Here is a 19,212-nt window from a genome sequence, read left to right on the forward strand (position 1 = left end):
TGGCCGGGGAGCAGGGACCCCAAGGTGTCCAGGGCACAGGAAAGGGATTGATAATGGAGCGGCCGCCCCCGGGGCGCGCTTCCTGGGGGAGAGCCTATGGTCAGCGCGCGGGCCCGCTCCGGCCGCGGCGTCTCCGCCGGTCAAACCCCGCTCTGGGTCAGCGCAGAGGAGCATCGGCCGAGCCGGACCAGAACGGCCGGCCACCTCGGGGTTCACGTGACAGCGGGCGGCCTGGGCCTCTGCAGGCCCTTTCCGGGCCACCGCCCCCCCGGAATTGTGGGGACTGCGCCACCAGCCCCCCATTCACAGATGGGAAGCCGATACTCAGGCCCCAGACAGCTAGGCCCGCTTTGAGTCCACCGGCTGCCCAGCCGGCGAGGCCGACCAGAGCCCGCGCCCACCAAGGGGCCGCGCTCAGCGGCGTGGCTGCCGCGGTTCACTGGGAAGCCCGCGGCGCGTCCGGGCGCCGAGCGGCAGGGAACGCGCCTCCCAGGCGCCAGGGCACGCAGGAGACTGAGGCCCGAAGGGCTCGGCAGCCTGCCCGACGCACGCCCTGCCGGGACCCGCAGCCCATCCCGAGAGTCCGCCACCGTGGGAGGCGAAGGGCGCGCGGCGGCGGATTCGCAGCTGGGGCAGCGCGGGAGGCGCAGCCTTGAAAGGGGACGGGCCCGGGAGGGTGGGCGCGGCCGGGGCGTCCTGGATGGGGCGCTGCATGGAGCTCCTCGCCTGGCTGCCTCCCGGCCCGGGCCCGCCCCGCCCCGCCCCGAGCAAGACTCCGCCCCCGCCCCGCCCCGCCCCGCCCCGCCCCGAGCAAGACTCCGCCCCCTCCCCGCCCCGAGCAAGACTCCGCCCCGCCCCGGCCCCGCCCCGAGCAAGACTCCGCCCCGCCCCCGAGCAAGACTCCGCCCCGCCCCGCCCCGCCCCGAGCAAGACTCCGCCCCGCCCCGGCCCCGAGCAAGACTCCGCCCCGCCCCCGAGCAAGACTCCGCCCCGCCCCGCCCCGAGCAAGACTCCGCCCCGCCCCGCCCCGAGCAAGACTCCGCCCCCGTCCCGCCCCGAGCAAGACTCCGCCCCGACCCCGCCCCGCCCCTGCCGCGGGTTGGCGCCGACCAGCCGGGAACCCTCCGCCGCCCCGCCCGGCCCCGCCCCGGTGCGGTCCCGCTGCTCACAGGCGCGGGGGCCCGCCCGGGCCCGCCCCGGCCGCAGCCCGGGGGAACACGCCCAGGCGCCCACCTGCCGGTTACTCCCGAGGCCCGCGGTCCCGGCGGCTGCGCCTCGGTCGCTCCCCGGGGCGAGAAGCCGCTTAGCGTAGCGCTCAGGCCGGAGCTGAGCCACAGGCGACAGAAGCCTTTGAAAGCCCCACTCGCAGAACTGACTGCGGCCTGTTCTTTCTTCTTAACTGCTTGACTGAGGCGCAACTTTCAATTCGGCCATTGGCGTTCGACAGTTTCCCGAGTCGCGCAGCGATCGCCACACCCTAATTTAGAGCGTCTCCCGCCCTCACCAAATCCACTCGGTTTCCGGAGGTCCGCGGGGTCTGACCGCGCTGCGCTGCGCGGCCGCACCGCCAGGGGGCCCCACCGCCGGGGGGCGGGGCGGGGCCGCGGGCGCGCGCCGGGCCGACCCTCTGCTGCGCCTGCGCCGGCGCCGCGCGCGAGCCCGAGCGCGAGCCCGCGGAGCACGCAGCCCGGAGAGTGCGCCTGCGCGGAGCCCGCGCCCGCCGCTCCGCCCGCGGCTCCTGGCAGCGCGGCCGGGCCATGGGGGAGGCGGAGGTGGGCGGCGGGGGCGCGGCGGGCGACAAGGGGCCGGGCGAGGCGGCCGCTAGCCCCGCGGAGGAGACCGTGGTGTGGAGCCCCGAGGTGGAGGTGTGCCTCTTCCACGCCATGCTGGGCCACAAGCCCGTCGGTGAGCGCCGCGCCGCGGCCCTGCGGGGGCGAGCGGGCAACGGCCGGGCGCGGGGCGGGGCCTCCCCGGCGCCCCTCCGCTCCCCGCGCCCGCGCCCGCCCGTTCGCCGCCGCCTCACGCCCGCCCCCTCCCCCGCAGGCGTGAACCGGCACTTCCACATGATCTGCATCAGGGACAAGTTCAGCCAGAACATCGGCCGGCAGGTGCCGTCCAAGGTCATCTGGGACCACCTGAGCACCATGTACGACATGCAGGCGCTGGTGAGCTGGGCCCCAGCCCCCGCGGCGCCCCCGCCGTGCCTCCTGGGCCTGGCCTCGGGAGGACCCTGCGCTGAACGAGGCGCCTCCGAGTGCTTTGCAGAAAGACACCTGGCGGTGGCGGCTGCCGCCTGTGCAGAACCCCTGCGGCGGGTGACCGGGGACGGTCTCCAGGGAGGTCACGCAGAGCCAGCCCGAGGGAGGGGCCTTCATGCCGTCGTCCGCCCTACGGAGGCCCCGGGAGTGCCCCGGGCAGGACGGTGAATCTGACGGCCCGCGAGCACCGGGCCGGCGTCCTCCTGGGCTCCAGCTGGCCCGGTTACCTAGGTGACCAGGAGCCGGGGGGACGGGCGTTCCCTGCGGAGGACCGGCGGTCAGGGGAGGGCGCGCGCTTGGGGTGGGGGTGGGACCTGTGCTGGGTCCGGAGGCAGAGCCTGTCCAGATGCTGTGCTGTCCCTTGCTTCCCGTTGACCTTGGGCAAGTCGTTTGCGGCTCCTTGTGAGTAGATGGGATCTAGGTGGCTGCTGTGCCCTGGCCCTGCTGCTGTTGGTGTGCACAGCCCCTTCAAGGACCAGCTGCGCACTAGAAGGGTCCTCCTAGGGTGGCCTCATGTGTGGGCCCATGGCAGGCCTACTCTCGGGGACGTACTTGTTCAGTGGCTCAGCAAAGCTCCCACATCTGTCATGTGTGGGGTCACCTGGTCCCCAGGCACTTTCTGAACCCTGACTTCAGGCTGGTGGGGGCCAGAAGTGGGACACAGAGATAGGTGCAGCAGGGTCCCCTGGTCACCTCAGGGAGATAGGCAGGCAGCTCTGAGACAGACACTCACTCGGGGGGCCCACATGACACTCCCCAGGAGGCTACGGGGTACACCTAGGGCTTTGAGCTCAGGACAGTAGGCCTCTCCCTCTTCCTCTCATGGTCTGTCACTCTTTCGGTCCTGGCCAAGACCTCAGGAATGTCACTTCCTAGACCCCAGCACCGCTCTGGGGACTTGTTAGCACAAGTCCCTGGACCTTACCCATAGTGTGACCAGTGGGGACCCTGGAGCTCTAGGGTTTGTCACCGCTGGAGATGCTGATCAGCATAGTAATGGCTGGCCACCTGGCAACATCACTCCCACATGGAATGGAGGGAAAGAGCTGGTTTCCTGAATCCCCTCCCACCAACTCACCTTCCCTTGTCCGGTATTCTGTTTATCCAGCGTCTCCATCCCTTCTGGCACACATGACGTGCAGGACAGGTGAACCATTACAGGCCATCAGTGGTGCCTAGGGTCTCTGCTCTCCTTACCTGCTTTCTGTGGGGTGGCTTTTCCAGCCCACACTCTGTGTTTCCAGGCTGCTGGGCTGCCACTGCTCTCTGAGTGTGTGACAGCTGTTACCACTCTGCCCCTGAGGTGTGTGCCCCTGAAGCGTGACATCCAGCATTCTTCCCCATCCTCACTCTGCCCTTGCTGGCACTGTAGCCCTCCCTGGGTCTATTGACTGTGCAAGCAGGGGAACGAGCTACCTTCACCCCTTCGCACCCACCTCGGCAGCCCCCCAGGATGGCACTGTGCGCTCATTGGATGCCCCTGAATCAGCTCTTACATGTTTTTAGTCACTTGCTAAGATCACATCTTTTTTTTTTCTTTTTTTTTCCTTAAAAAAATAAAACTCCCTATTTGCTATCAGCATGAGTCTGAGATTCTTCCATTCCCGAATCCAGAGAGGAACTTCGTCCTTCCAGAAGAAATCATTCAAGAAGTCCGTGAAGGTGAGACTCAGGGAGGGTAGGTTTGGGAATTAGGAAAGGCAGGAGGTGGGCCGAGTGTAGGGTGACAGGGTGAAGGGCTTGAGCCTCGGGGAGAAGTGTGGGTCTCTAGCCTTTGATGCTCAGCCCACCTGGATTGAGGAGGGTGTGTTCAAAAACAGCTTCTTTAAGTGGCCGAGGCCGTCGCGTGCCACCCACATCCGGAACAGTCCCAGCCTTAGCCACCCCCAGGTTGGGCCATGTGTAGCCACCCAGCAGTGTGGGCTCTCAGTAAATATCAGCTGTCATCTCCACAGGAAAAGTGATCATTGAAGAGGAAATGAAGGAGGAAATGAAAGAAGACATGGACCCCCACAATGGGGCCGATGATGGTAAGTTTGGAGCTCATCCTGTCCCTCTTCTGGGGCCCCGTCTTCTGGGGGGACACAGCACCCACCCCTAGCAGGGCCTCCCTGCAGGGCGCAGCACAGGTACCAGGCCTGTATTTCTAGCCCGTTGCAGCCACAGTTGCTCTGTCTGGTCCAGCAGTTGAGAGGCAGCCTCTATCTGCTCAGGCAGGAGCCTCGCCAGGCGTGGACGTCATGCATGTAGCCGACACCATGAACAAACCACAGGGTGGCCCCGGGCACCGGTGGGCCCAGTCAAGTGGACCCAGTGTGCAGTGCTCGAGGTCTCAGTACAGGACAAACCCTAGGTAGCAAAGCCAGTTCCACCTTGTGGCACAGGCTTGAGTGGCAGCCAGGGCAGGTCTTATAGCCTGAGCACGTGTTGCCCAAGGCCCCCAAGGTGGGCATGTCCTCTAGCGGACCAGGTGCTCTGTGGGCTGGTGGGCATCCCCAGCTCAGGAGAAGCTTGTGGGTTCAGAGCATCATGTGTGTAGATACAGATTTTTTTAACTGAACCAGAAGATGAAATAAAATTCTGGATATTCTGTTTTCAGCCAAATGATTTTGTCTCCCAGTTTTTTCATCTTCAGGAAGCTTGGGGAAAGCAACCGAAAAGTCCAGCAAAGACAGAGACAAGAACTCCTCAGACTTGGGGGCCAAGGAAGGGGCAGACAAGCGCAAGCGCAGCCGGGTCACCGACAAGGTCCTGACAGCCAACAGCAACCCCTCCAGCCCCAGTGCCGCCAAGCGGCGCCGAACTTAGATGCTCCTCTAAAAAGGGTGGGCAGCCTTGGTAATCAGGTCGTCAGGGGCCAGGTGCTCAACCCCTGCTGCATGCCCAAGGGTCCCAGGGGCTCTGCTGCACCCACTCACCATCTGGGGCTTGACAGACCTGAAACCAGGATCACTGGCTCAGGTTGAGAGTTCACTTTGTGGTCCATTCTGCTGCTCTTGGCATCAGTGGCCTGAGCTACAGCCTGTGTGACAGACCTGGAGGAACGAGCCATAACACCTGTTGTCCCTGCCTTCCCAGGAGCACCAGTCTTCCTGCTGGTCCATCTGTCCGCCACTCTTGCTCAAGTGACTGTGACCTCAGGAGAAAGGCCACTGAGCCACACATGGTGGACCCTCCATCAGCACCTGAGAAACAGAACTGGGTATTTGGCCTCATTCACTTGTACTGTAACAATGTATATAATGTGGTTGATATTTCACTATTTAATTTCTAAGGAGCCTATTTTACTAGTGTTTTATATGAAAACAAAATACTGCAGAAGTTAAAAACCTGTGTTGTATTTTTTCCGAGATGTTTTGTTTTAAGGTAATGACCGCTGAGATAATTTTTGCTCAGTTTTTATATGCCAGACACAGAGAATTTGTGGTTATTTTTGTATTATTGAGTAACTTACAAGCAGACTGAGTGGAAGGGAGGCCTGACGGGGGCTGATGGCCCGGCCGAAGGACTGCAGAACATTAAAGCACAGAAAAGCAACCTGGACTTGTGTGGTTTTCATACCAAAATAAGTTATTTTGGCTACAGTAGGGAGTTTTTATTTTTCCAAGATTGATAACTGAAGCATACACTTAGATGTATACTTGACTCACTTGATACATTGTAGGTACAAACTCATAATAGGTGCGGAGTGGTGACCTGTAAATGTGACAGGTCCTCGGGTGCGTGCTGGGAGAGCAAAGGAGGCAGAGCTGGCGCCTCCTTCCCGCTGGACATCTGCACGTGACCAGGGCTGCGATTGCACTGTGCACAGTAGAGGTCCACCAAGTGATGGAGAGGCAGGCCTCCTGGCCAGCCACCAAGCCAACCTCATCTGGACAAACGAGGACACCAATTCCCATCCACCTGGGAGCCTTCCCACCACCTGGGAGCAGGTCAGAACTTGCTGCAGGCCCCCAGGCAAGGCCAGGACCCGGTGCTGAGAGGCTGCCCAGTGTCAGTTGGAGGCTGGCCTGCACCAAACCAGTCACTCCAGAGCCTTGAAGACATTGCTGGCACCCCGCCTCCCCAGCAGGCCAACAGTTCTCTGCACAGAGCATCTTGTGCCGTCTGCTGACCCTGAGCAGCTGCTCTCAGCATCCACCCTATGCCGGAACCATAGCAGAAGTTGGCACTCCAAGGCTTGGAGGCGCCATAGGGGTGTGTGGTCAGAGCACCCTGCCACACGGAGCAGGACTCTAGACAAAGCCTGGGGTGGAGTTGGAGGCTGCCCTTCCCTTCACACTCTTGCCACTGGCCTTTCTCCTATGATAGAGTCCCTTGAGATCTGCACAGAACACACTTCCCCAGCTGCACAGACTCATGGGTGGCTGTTACCTTTCCTTACAGCAGAGCAGGCAATGACTCTTCAAGGGAAGAGAGCAGAGGTATGCCTTACAGAGTTCTAGAACTGATGCGGGGAGGACATGCCCCCCTCCCCCTTGGCCTCCCTCCCTCTGCCAGTGTCCACCACCCTCACTCGGTGCCCACTCTGCCAGGTCCTGGAGTCGTAATGCACAAGAGAGAAACCTGACTGGGAGAGTCCTCCAAAATGCAGATAGCCCTGGGGTGGCACTAAGAGTGGGAGGGGGGCTCCCTCCATCAGGCTCCCTGGGAAACTCGCATACGAAACAGCGTCTTCAGGGACCTCAGAATGTGCTGCAAACAACTAGTCAATAAATCTACCTCGTTTCAACTGTTTAACATTTCACTGCACTTCCAGGAGGAGGGTGGGCAGGTGAGCAGCTGGCTCCACTCCCCGTGCCCTGGCATCCATGGGGGCTGCAGTCCTCAGCACTGGCAGGGCACCCCTACCCTGGGCAGACACAGCTGCCCGAGGTCTCCTGGGCTCCTCAGCCCTCACCAGCTAAGGTCACGGGATCTCAGCTTCCATGAGCGAGGGTCCAGTTCAGTCTGCTGCGTGTGGTCTATGCAGGTCAGGCTCACAGGCATCTGTGGGACGTGATGTTTCCTAGCCGAGAGTCCAGTCTGTGGCATGGGTCTTAGGTATGCTCACCATGTAACACAGAAACTGTCTTAACAAGAAAACATCAAGGATGGGCTGATAGGAATGGACACAGAGTCTCAAAGGCCTAGAGCTGCAGAACAGGAACAAACTCGGTCCTCATGCAACTCACTGCGTTGACCTCAGACTAGAAGCCTCTGCAGTGAGCAGCATTTTGTGCCAAGGACTCTTGGACCTGAGTACCTTTCCTGCGTGGCAGGCAGGTGGGAACCAGGCAGCTGTGGTCTCAGTGCTCCCTGCTCTGGCCCAGCCCTCATGGGGGATCCTGACGGACAGTGGGCTCCCAACAGTTTTTGAATACATCCTGTGCCACAGCCGGGTGCAGCGGTACTCCTGTGTGGCTGGTTGAGTACAGATGGGCGGACTTTGGCCAAATAACATGGCCACAACCATTTTTGCCTGAGGAAAGTGTTAGAGCAGGTCTAACCTGATCCTGCCCCAGCCAAACTTCTACAAGAGCCCTGGCAGGAGCTGCGCCACCTCCAGGCGCTGCCCACTGCTGGTGTGTGGCCAAGCACATGGAGCAGCACCTGCGAGGGCCTGTGATGTGATGCTGGCACTATGCTCTCCGCCACCTCGTGCAGCCCGGGTAGCGAGCTGCCTGGAGTGCTGAGCCCACAGTGGGCATCTTCGGAGCCCCAGCTTGTTCCAACAGCAGAATCTGGGGTCCAGGATTACCACCCCCTCTGAGATGAGCTCTGTGCAAACTGCACACAAAAGCATCTAATGGGGCGATTGGGTGTGACTATTATGAATAAAGAAGCAGTTGGGCAGTGTCTTAAGAACAGGAAAAGGTCTGCAGTTCTGGCCCTGGCAAGAGGCAGCAGTGGGCAGGCTGTTTGACAGGCTGGGGTGGTGAAGCCAGCGTACTCTCCTGAAGGGCTCCCAGAGGAGCCTGCCAACCCTAGAGCTCCCAGATCAGCCAAACCGTGAATGACCCACATCCCCAGCACCTCCATCAGAGGCACCCCCCCATCTACCTGGGTATCATGGCCAAGGGCGCCAAGCCAGAGGCAAACTGGCTAACGAGGTCAGGCCCGTGACCGAAGTCCTCAGTGGGCTGACCCCACTCCCTGGGAAATCTACCTTGGCCATCAATTTGCAGAAATGCCCAGAGCTCCATACCTTTGGGGGAGTCACCACTGTCTTTTTAGAAAGCCAGGTGTGTGTGGTGTACACAGGTTCCAACCAGGTGGGAACATGCCCGGAGAGTTAATGAAGGTAGACATGTCAGGAGCCCTTGGCACCAGCACTGAGGCAGGCCCTTTGCTGTGCTCGAAGCCAAAATTGGAAGGCTCTGTCCCACTCTCAGTGTCACCAGCTGCACAGTACAAGGAGTGTCACCATTCCCAGGCACAGGCAGCCTGAAGCCTGTTTGCTGGTTTTCGGGGCCAGGAGAAGTCGGTGTCCCTGTGGGGCTGGGCTGTGGCCTTCTCCTCTCGACCCCCACCACCCACAGGCAGCTCTCCTCATGGCCAAACCTAAAAGCCAGACTTGGGTCTTAGCTATTTTTTTTGCAATAATAAAGTGGTATAGTATAATAGTTACCGAAAATGGTTCTACCTGAGGTGGCCACTCCCAATTTTCATTTTGAGGGTGTCACCCACCTTGCTGGAGCTGGTGTCACCAAGCAGATGTCAGAGGCAGAGGTTGCATAAGGGATCCACAGTCACTGGGAAATTTGCAGCTGCAGGCAATTTTCAGGCGTCCCCAATCTGCCACCTCCCAGCCCCGAGGGGATTAGAAACTGGTGTGGGCCTGCGGTGAGCTTCCTTGGTGGCCCCAGTCATTTCTGCCTCCTGGTGTTGGTGCCACGGGGCTCCCGCTGGCCTGTGGGGGACACAGCATCTCCATCCTGCCGCCCCAAGGACATGAGTTCGCCCGCAGTCTGAGGGAGCTGGGAAGCAATGGCTCCCCAAACAAGCCTCTGATGAGGCTGCAGCACAGCTGATATGGGGAGGGCATCCTGCAGGGACACCCGGGGTGGGGCAACTTCCAGGCGGCACACTCCTGGGACCCTCCTCCAAGGACATTCCCTGGGGGGCCGCGAACTCCAGGGGACATCTGAGGCCCTCCAGGGGGAGCATTCTCGAAGGGGAGAAGCTTGGGGGAAATCCTCGGGGTGAGGGTGATCTGGGAGCGGTTCTGGGGGCGGACACCCTCTGTGGACAACCTCCGGGGCCACCCTTCAGGGGGATCCTCCCTGCAGAACCCCCAGACTGGCATCTTGGGGTGGGGGACATCCTCTAGGGTGGGCGTCCTGGGCGAGGGGGTTGAAATTCTCCGGCGGGGTGCCTCGGGAAGGCGGAGTCCAGGGCACGTCCTTCCGGGGGCGGGCACCCTGGGGCGCGCGGCGCCCGCAGCCCCGGGCCCGCCCCGCCCGCCCCGCCCCCGCGCTTCCTCCCGGTTCGCTTTCGCTTCCGGCGGAGCGCGGTCCCGGCGCCACCGAGCATGGACGATCCGGACGGCGACTCGACCTGGGAGGGCGACGAGGAGGACGGCGAGGAGGGCGGCGAGGAGGGCGGCCCGGGGGACGCGGAGCCGGAGGAAGAGGAGACCCCGCCCGGCGCGCCGCAGGTGCCCCCGCCCCCGCGCCCGCGCCCCGCGCCCGCGCCCCGCGCCCCCGCGCCCCGCGCCCCCGCCCCCGCGCGCCCCCGCCCCCGCGCCGCGCGCCCCCGCCCCCGCGCCGCGCGCCCCGCACCCCCGCCCCCGCGCCCGCGCCCCGCGCGCCCGCCCCCGCGCCGCGCGCCCCGCACCCCCGCCCCCGCGCCCGCGCCCCGCGCGCCCGCCCCCGCGCGCCCCCGCCCCCGCGCGCCCGCCCCCGCGCGCCCCCGCCCCCGCGCCCCCGCCCCCGCGCCGCGCGCCCGCAACCCCGCCCCCGCGCCCCGCGCCCCGCAACCCCGCGCCCCGCGCCCCCGCGCCGCGCGCCCCGCAACCCCGCGCGCCCCGCACCCCAGAGCCCCGGCTTGGGGTTCGACTCCCTCTCCAGCTGCACCCTGTTCCCGACCCTGGGCCTCTTCGTGCCCCCCTCATTATCTTCCGAACACCCCGAGATCTGCCCCTGCTCCCCCCCCCCGCAGGGGCCCAGCCAGGGGACCCCGCATAGATCCAGGGCCACCCTAAGACCGATGCCCCAGGGCCAAATCTGCGTTTCCTGAAAGGGATGCCCCTGACACATCCTTGACCCCTGTCTCCTGGCCCACGCCTCTGCGCCGGCGCCTCCACCGCCGCCCGCCGCTCAGCCTCCTGGTTGCCTCTCAGGGAGCACCTGCCCTGTTCCCCACCACCCAAGACTCCCCTCCATGCCGGGGCCGCCAGCCCCCCGGCCTGACTACCCCTGCTGTTCCTCACTGGGGGCAGCACCCACCCTCTTGGGCTGGGGCTGGCCTTCCACCCTCTTGGAGGTGGCCTTGGAGGCTGCAGCCAGGACCACTGGCCATGCCCAGTGGTTACTTCTAGTTACCATTGGTTATTTGCTAGCACTGTTACTTTTGTTGCCACCAGTTACTTCTCTTGCCACTGGTTACTTGTTGTTAGGGGTTACTTGACAGCACTCACTGGGGTATGGGTGCCATTGTTCCAGCTGGGGTCCCAGGAGTCATGGAGGGATGGTGCCGGGAATGATAGCCGTCACCCTGTGTCCCAGTTGCTTTTGGATGAAGGTATTTTGACTGCATGTCTGGAGAATCTTGAACCCTCCTGTGTGGTTTCTGGGATGGATTCTCCCCATGGCAGATGAGAGCCCTGGTTTTCAGGTTTATCTCAATGCCTTGAAGTGGTCAGTGAGAGGAACCCCGAGAGGTCCCTAGACCAGCCTGCAAGACCAGTGGCCTCAGCACACCCAGTGTTTCGGGCAGGAACAGGTTTCTTGAGGAGGCCAGCCGGGCAGTGGTCAGGGTCCCGGGCCTGGAGTCACAGGGTGGGAATCAGTTTCTGTCCCCGAGCAGGTACTGGCAGGTGTGGCAAGATTAAGTGAGAGGACACTGTCCTCCCACAGTTCCATAGGCCAGGCTCCTGAAAGCCTGCCCTGGCGCCTTGTCCACCCTGTGAGATGCCCGTGATCCTCTGATCCCTTCCCCGGAGGACTCCCATGGGGCTCCTGCTGCCTTGCAGTGCTGCCCTGCAGTGTTGCCCCACTAGCCCAGGGGCAGGAGAAACAGAAACTGATGGAGAAGTGGGACCTGCCCCTGCTGAGTTTCAGTTTTGTTCCTTGGCCTTGGCCTATAGGAGAGAACTTCACCAGCTGGCTCTGGTTTAGGGCAGAGGAGCAGCTCCAGGCCATGGCTGGAGCCAAGGTCATTGAGGGGTCTTAGGGATTGGGGATGGGGTGGAGCCAGGGGACGCAGTGGTAGGCCTGGCCTCCTGACCCCTTCCAGCGTGCCTTCGCTCCTCCCAGGTCCTGGGACCCAGGTGTCTCCCCAGGATGACCTGTTTCTGCCCTGGCCCCTCATCCTCGCCCCGCCTCAGACAGCCGGGCTCAACCCCACCCTATGCCCCCTGCCCTTGTAACAAGGTGGGTCGGACTGCATTTACCTAGCAACCTACTCACCAGTTAACCTCCCATTCTTCCTGGGACCCCAGGGTGTTTGGCCAGTAGAGACAGGGCTGCCAGGGTTGGGAGGGCAGTGAGGACTTGTTACAGAGAAGCCCCCACCCTCACCTCCAGCGGGGCTGGTGGCCAGATGAGGGTTCTAGTCACTGAGCGGCGGGGTTGGGAGAGATAGGACTGGCTCCCTGGACCTTGGTCATTCGTTCCTTCATCAGGCATTTGGGGCCCCTCCTCGGGCTATAAGTGGCAAGGCCGCTGTCCTTGGGGACACAAGCCTGGTGACAACTTATAGCACAGGGCAAGGAGGAAGTGCTAGGGAAGGCGGAGTTGCCTGGGGAGATACAACCAGTTAAGTGGGGTAGCCGACACACACAGAGGAGGAAGTGAAGCTGGAGCTTGGATGGCTGCCCCCCAAGAATGTTCACATAGGCCTGGGGGTCCTGAGAGCTGAGCAGGGGGCAGGCCTCACACCATGCACTCAAGGCCCCTCTGGTTTGGTTGACACCTGGCACAGGTCCTTGCTCCCCTCGCCAGAATGGGGCTCACAGGGGTGGGTCCTGCTTGCTGGTGGGCCTCGAGGAGGGAGGGGGTCTTCCATGGGGTCTCACCCTTTCTCTTCTCTTCCCAGTCTAGGCCGACAGGGTCCCGAAACTGGAGGGCCGTGCGGGACACGCGCAGGTACCGGCACCACTACCCGGTACGTAGCTGCCTGTGGCACCCACTCCCTTACCCGCCTGGGATAAGACCCTCCTGCCTTCCACCCTACAAGGCCGGTGGGACAGTGTGTCCCTCCCTTCCCTGCCCGGAGCCTCAGCCTCTTTGCCTTTACAGGGCGGTCACAGTGCCAGCTCGGCACATCCACCCAAAGCCCCCCACCACTCACCCACTGCAGTAGCTTCCTCGTGTCCTCAGCCCCTGCCCTCTGCACCCATGGGTCTCAGGCAACCCTTGAGCTCCCTCTGGGTGCAGGTGAAGGGGACCTCCGGGCACTGGCCCATGTTGGTGAGGGAGGAAGTGGTGAGAGGCAGGTGGTGACCCTGAGGAGTGAGGGCCGGGGTTGGGCACACGGGGTCTTTGCCGGCATTCAGGATGTCCGGAGGTCTTCCAGCTGGGAGCAGATCCCCCCAGGAACGCCCGAGTCTGAGGGGCACAGGGAGGCGGCCTTTGTCTAATGATGTGCCCCACCTGCACTCTGGCTCTTCACTCCTTAGGATTTGATAGAACGGGACAGCAACGGGGACATGCCGAACCTGAGTTTCTACAGAAACGAGATCCGGTTCCTGCCCAATGGTGGGTGCCTAGTCGCCGCCTGCAGCCCCGACCTGCTGGGGTGTCTCCTGTCCTCTCTGCCTCTGGGTCTTCAGGGACCTGGGCTGGGACTGCTGCATGTGTGTCCTGTGGTTTTCAGGTAGCCCCACAGCGCCCCCTGGAGGCTACTGAGGGGACGCCCGGGCTCCAGCCTGCAGCTTAGACCCCACAGGCAAACTTGCTGTTTTGGGCCAGGCAGTAAATAGGGGTGGCTTTGCAGGCCCCAAGGTCTCTACAACTACTCAGCTCTTCTGCTGTAGTGGGAAAGTCACATATGTCAACTAATGAGTAAGTGGTTTTTACATTTTTAAATACTTGTGAAAATTTAAGGTAGAATAATATTTGTGACTTAAAAATTATATGAAATTCAAATTTCAGTGTCCATGAGTGAAGTTTTATTGGAACCTGTGGTCTGTGACTGTTTTCCTTAGGACATGGCATAATTGCTGCAGAGGTCATGTGGCCACACAGCCTCAGATATTCACTGACCCTTTGCAGAAACAGTGGCTGCCCAGTAGGAAGCCAGGGTATGGGTGGGGCTTGGCTGCAGGTTCTTTTAGAGCAGAGCCCTGCTAACAAGCCATGGCTTGGGGGACAGTGAGGACCTCTCCCCTGCAAAGACAGATGTAGGTCTGGGACCAGACCACTTGCCCCTCCCTTGGGTATAGTTGTCTCTCTGGGGTCTGTTCTCAGTCAGCAATGGGGGGGTCCCCGTTTCCAGGTTGCAAAGGGGCCAAGGTCCGAAGTTGGGGGGTTACAATCACATGAAATGTACAACTCAAAGCTGCAGAGCCCCAAGGTCTTCAAGAAAGGGGGTTAGTGGGGACTGGGCTTTGAATAGCTCTACACTGACTTATCCCCATGGGGCTCCTAGGCTGTTTCATTGAAGATATTCTTCAGAACTGGAGGGACGACTATGACCTCCTGGAGGACAACCATTCCTACATCCAGTGGTGAGCAGAGGGTGGGGCAGGGCTCTGGGAGGTGGAGCTAGGCATCTGGAGAGGGGCTGGGCCTCCTGGGGAGGATTCTCTGGGAGGAGGGGTAGAGCTGGGGGGCTGGGGTTGGGCTGGGGCTCTGGGGAGGGGCTGGAGGGCCTGGCTTAGGCAGCCTCTTTCTGGAATCCCCTTAGGGAACATACTGGGCCATTTCCAAAGCCGAATTCGGTGCTTATTGTTGGGCACTGCAGGCTCTGCGGTTGAGGGAAAGACCCTGCCTGTCCTGAGGCTTGGGTTATTTTGCAGTGAACAGTCTCTGTGGCTGGCTGGGAGCTGAGGCTATACATGGGGGACAGGAAGGGCAGCAGGCACTCAGCCAGCAGCTCTGTTGGCCCCATTGCGGGGTTTTAACCAAGGCTTGAGGTGACCTTTGACATTGCTCCACAAACAGAGCGTTTCTTTGAGAACAGCTCGCAGGGGGCCTCTCCTGGGCACAGGATAACACGGGAATAACTCTCAGCGTCAATGATGAGAGAAAGAACTAAGAACAAGAAAGACAGCCAGCCGCCCTGGGCGAAATGGCTCGCTGGTCACCCTTGCTGCTGAGCCCATGCTGAGGGCCCTGTGGGCCACCCTGGAGCTCTCCTGCCCCCTCACCCCTTGTCTTTATTGTGAGAGCCTGTGGCATTTGTGTGTCTAGCCAGACCCTCTTAGGGTTGAGTAGTGAGCCCAGAGGGTGGTGAGCAACCCCAGGCCACCCAGCCAGCATGTGCCCTCATGGCTGGGAGCCGAGTCTACCCCTGATGGGACCTGTGCTGTCTCTTCTCCCATAGGCTGTTTCCTCTGCGGGAGCCGGGGGTGAACTGGCACGCCAAGCCCCTCACGCAGCGGGAGATTGAGGTGAGCCAAGACCTCTGTGCCCCTGGGGAGCCACTTGCAGGGGAGGAGCAGGAAGACCGCCCCAGTTATCTTTCCTCAAGTTGTCCTCGCCTCTGCCCAGGTGCATCCCGCAGACCTCTAGAGAAATCAGACTCTTTGCTGCCGGGAATCTGGGGCAGGGGCTAGCATTTGTCACTCCTGGTTGGGGCTGGAGCAGGACCCATTCCAGAGGGACTGGTGGGGGAGTTACGGAGAATTTCAGGAGGTATAATGTGCTCCTAGGAGATGGTGGGCATCTCCTACTCCATGCCAGCCCTGGGAGTCCCCTGAGCTCTCCCCAGCAGCTCAAGGAATTCCTCTCAGGACTAAAGGGGACGCTTCAAGCTCTAGTGACCTGGTAGCAACTCAGAGTAAAGAGACAGTTATATTAAAGAGTCTCAGGTCTCCTTCACCCGATCACTTTACCCTAAAAGTCTGAGTCTAAGCCTCTAGATGAATCATGCCCAAGGGAGGCATCAGCCAGCCAGACATCTGTGCCGGGGACGGCCCCTGAGCTCTCCACTCTCCTCTGGCTGCTTTCCAGGCATTTAAAAGCTCCAAGGAGGCCAGGGAGCGGTTTGTCCAGGCCTATGAGCTCATGCTGGGGTTCTACGGGATAGAGCTCGAGGACCGAGACACCGGCAAGGTACGCCGAGCACAGAGCTACCAGAAGCGCTTCCAGAACCTCAACTGGTGAGGACCCCACCGCGGCAGCCGGCGGCCAGGTCTCAGGCTGAGGAGGGGCTGTGCTAGGTTTCAGGAAGGCTTCGGGGAGGAGGGCGAGCGACTGAGGCTCCGAGCGCCCTCCTTGCTTGCAGGGTGCGGTGGTCCCGACCGTGATAGGGCGCGAGAACGTGAAGCCCCACTGGTCAGTGTAGCTTCTTAGCTCCGCCCGACTGGCCGCGTGCCGTGGGTCGGGCGGCCCACTGGGCCGGCCAGCTTCGCGGCACAGCCTCCGGGGCCTGCTGCGCACAGTCGGGAGGCGGCGCGGGTGGGTCCGCCCGGCGCAGCCTGCTGGAGCCGCCTCCGAGCCCTCCGGCCACGCGGGGGCGGTGGTGTTCCGTGGCCCCAAGGGGACAGTCACCCTCCTGGAGGGTGGCGGGCACCGCCCAGTCCCCGCGGGCCCAGCCCCCGGCGGGCCGTGGGAGGGGCGGGCCTGCGCCGGAAGCCGCGCCAGCGCCCTCGCTCACCCGCCCGCAGGCACAGCCACAACAACCTGCGCATCACGCGCATCCTCAAGTCGCTGGGCGAGCTGGGCCTGGAGCGCTACCAGGCGCCGCTGGTGCGCTTCTTCCTGGAGGAGACGCTGGTGCGCGGGCAGCTGCCGGGCGTGCGGCAGAGCGCGCTCGACTACTTCCTGTTCACCGTGCGCTGCGCGCGCCAGCGCCGCGCGCTGCTGCGCTTCGCCTGGGAGCACTTCCGGCCGCGCAGCGGCTTCGTCTGGGCGCCGCGGGACAAGCTGCGCAGGCGCCGGGCGCGCTCCCCGCCGCGCGCGCCCCTGCCCGAGGGCCCCGCGCGGGCCGAGGGGGAGGAGGGCCCGGGGGACCCCCTCGCGGCCGGCGCCCCGGGGCGCGCCTGCGGGCCCGGGAAGGACGAGGGCGGGGACAGCGTGGCCGAGGGGCCCCGGCGGCCAAGCCCTGAGCCCCGGGAGGGGGGAGCCCCGGAGGGGGACCCGGGAGAGGCGGCGGGGGGCCAGGGGGAGGAGGGGCCCGAGCCTTCGAGCCCCAAGGAGAGCAAGAAGAGGAAGCTGGAGGAGAACCGGCCGGAGCGGGCCCCGGGGGATGCGGGCCCCCAGAGCGCCTCGGAGGTGGAGATAATCGCCCTCAACCTGGAGGGCTGCGCCCTGAGCCAGGGCAGCGTCGGGGCGGGGACCCAGGAAATGGATAGCCAGGACCCTGGGGAGACCGAGCAGCCCGGCCCCCGGCCCCCAGGGGCCGAGGTGGCCGACGAGGTGAGGAAGCGGAGAAAGGTGGACCAGGCGCTTGCCCCCGCAGGGCGCCCCGAGGCCGGAGGGGGCGAGAATGGGGCGGAGGGCGAGGCAGAAGGCGGCGGGGCGCCGGAGGAGGGCGCCTCCGGGAGCCCCGCCGCCGCCGCACCTGCCTCGGGCGAGGGGGCGGGGCCTGAGGAGGGGGCGGGGCTGGCTGCCACACCCCAAACTCCCAGCGGAGGGGCCCGGCCCTGAGCTGCGGGAGCCGTGTTCCCAGCGCCCAGCAGTGCTGGCCTCGCCCTGGTGGTCACTGCAGCTGCTGGAAGCACAGGTCCCCGGGGGAAGGCCAAGGACTCCAGAATCCTTACCTGACCTCCTCTGCTGCCTCCCTCCTTCCCTCCTTCCCTCCTTCCCTCTGTATGCGGTTGACCTCGTCTTTGTAAATTGGCCCTTAAGGGTCTGGGGGTGGGAGTGGGGCTCACTTTCTTAGTCTGGTGCCAAGGCTTTTTCTGAATAAACTCATTTTACTTAGAGTGTTTTGGCATGGACAGTGGTCCTGTGGGTGGCCAGAATGGGTTGGGGCTGATTTCATGAGGGATGCTGCTCTCAGGACTCTGGCCTGCCTGTGGCACCGCTTTGCCCACATGTAGTTCATATGGACACACAGCAGAGGTGCAGCCCTCAGGCACACGTGGTCTGCCCAACGCACCCTGACCACATAGTCTCCCAGAGCCCCTGGGGCTGGACAGTTGGTTCCTTGACTGCCTTTTGTCATCAGTTCAAGAGTAAGTCTGGGACCCGGCTGGGCGTGGCTCAGCAGTTGAGCATCAACCTAGGATCCAGGCAATCGGGGTTCAATAACTGGTCAGGGCTTGATCCCCAGTCCAGGGCATGCAGGAGGCAGCCGATCAATGACTCTCATCATTGATGTTTCTCTTTCCCTTTCTTTCTGAAATCAATAAAGATATATTTTTTAAAAAGAATTCCCAACTTTAAAAAAAAAAGAGTAAGTCTGGGGCCCTAGCCAATTTGGCTCAGTGGTTAGAGCGTTGGTCCATGGACCGAAGGGTCTCAGGTTCCTTCCGATTCCAGTCAAGCGCACACACCTCAGTTGCGGGCTCAATCCCTGGCCCTGGCAGGGCAAGTGCAAAAGGCAACCAATCAATGTCTCTCTCACATAGTTTCTCTCCCCCTTCCACTCTCTCTGAAAAGCAATGGAAAAAATATCCTCGAGTGAAGATTAAAAAAAAAAAGCAAGTCTGGGAACTCATACATAGTCCCCTTGAGTGGGCCGGGGGGCAGAGTTCAGGTGTGCCCAGGGTCTAGACCATGCCTTTGCCTGCCCCGATTCTGGGCTCAGTGATGTGTTTTGGGAGCAAACTCAGCAGTGTTCTCTGGCTCTGTCCCTGCCCTGCCAGCCACAGCCCCTGTTGACCCTCCGCCCCAAGGCACAGTCTCCCAGGACCCCCTTAGTCCCTCCAACCTGTTGTGGGTACAGAGCACCCCCTCCTAGCAACCCTTCCCCGCAGGAAAGGGTTAACTCTCAACCGGGCTTCGAGCCCTCCCTTGCCGATGCTGGCATGAGGGCACTGTGCAAAGGGCCACACACTTGCCATTGCACAAATGAAGTGATGAGCTCACAACTCTCCTGGGGGAAGAGGAGGGAGCAGAGTGCGTGGATCTGGTTCCTTTTCAGGAAAAGCATGATTCGCTCCAGTCTTGGGAGGGGTTTGGGGAGGGGGGAAAGGAAGTCATTTTGGAGAGAGAGACCCTGAGTTAACTCACCAGCGCTGGAGTGGGAGAGGAAAATGTCCTTCACCATTTGCACCACAGCAGAAACTGAACCCTGATGTCTGTGTGAGGCACCAAACAGAGTCGTGGACCCCAGTGGTCAGGGTACCTGGGCGAGAGCATGGTGGGCTCAAGTTCAGAGGGAGGAGCTTGAAACCAGAAGGAAACCCCATTGGGGGGCAGGGTCTGTGCCCAGCAGTGGGGACCTAGGGACAGGCAGGCAGCTCCAGTACACTGACCCCCAAGCTTTGGCCCCTGTCCCCCAGTCCCAGGCCACTGCAGCTGTTTGGGCTTGGAGACAGGCAGCTCTCCAGAGGGAGGGTGTTTCCCAGCAGCAGGATGGAAGGGTCTGCTGGGAGCTGGGGGTGGGTTTGTTGTGGGAGGTGGATAGGATGCCAGATACCAGGTGGCTCCTGGATGGAGGCGATGGCCAGCTGGTCCTCTGGGAGCTGTGGGGCCAA

The 19,212-nt window shown here is 62.3% G+C and overlaps 2 protein-coding genes across 2 annotated transcripts; both read left to right on the top strand.

Moving 5' to 3' along the window:
• Nucleotides 1-1,757: 1,757 nt before the first annotated feature.
• Nucleotides 1,758-5,828, top strand: MRGBP (MRG domain binding protein). Its single transcript, XM_087818648.1, has 5 exons — nucleotides 1,758-1,905; nucleotides 2,044-2,165; nucleotides 3,839-3,920; nucleotides 4,214-4,288; nucleotides 4,879-5,828. The coding sequence occupies exons 1-5, from the start codon at nucleotides 1,758-1,760 to the stop codon at nucleotides 5,064-5,066; spliced, it is 615 nt and encodes a 204-aa protein (XP_087674774.1). The 3' UTR covers nucleotides 5,067-5,828.
• Nucleotides 5,829-9,771: 3,943 nt separating this feature from the next.
• On the top strand, nucleotides 9,772-17,215 carry OGFR (opioid growth factor receptor). The gene is made up of 7 exons (XM_087819329.1): nucleotides 9,772-9,897; nucleotides 12,498-12,566; nucleotides 13,081-13,159; nucleotides 14,052-14,130; nucleotides 14,949-15,015; nucleotides 15,578-15,726; nucleotides 16,234-17,215. Exons 1-7 carry the CDS (start codon nucleotides 9,772-9,774, stop codon nucleotides 17,213-17,215), a joined length of 1,551 nt encoding a protein of 516 aa, XP_087675455.1.
• The last annotated feature ends 1,997 nt before the right edge of the window (nucleotides 17,216-19,212 follow it).

The sequence above is a fragment of the Miniopterus natalensis genome, chromosome 7 (genome assembly GCF_054644295.1).
Source record: "Miniopterus natalensis isolate mMinNat1 chromosome 7, mMinNat1.hap1, whole genome shotgun sequence".
Taxonomy (NCBI): domain Eukaryota; kingdom Metazoa; phylum Chordata; class Mammalia; order Chiroptera; family Miniopteridae; genus Miniopterus; species Miniopterus natalensis.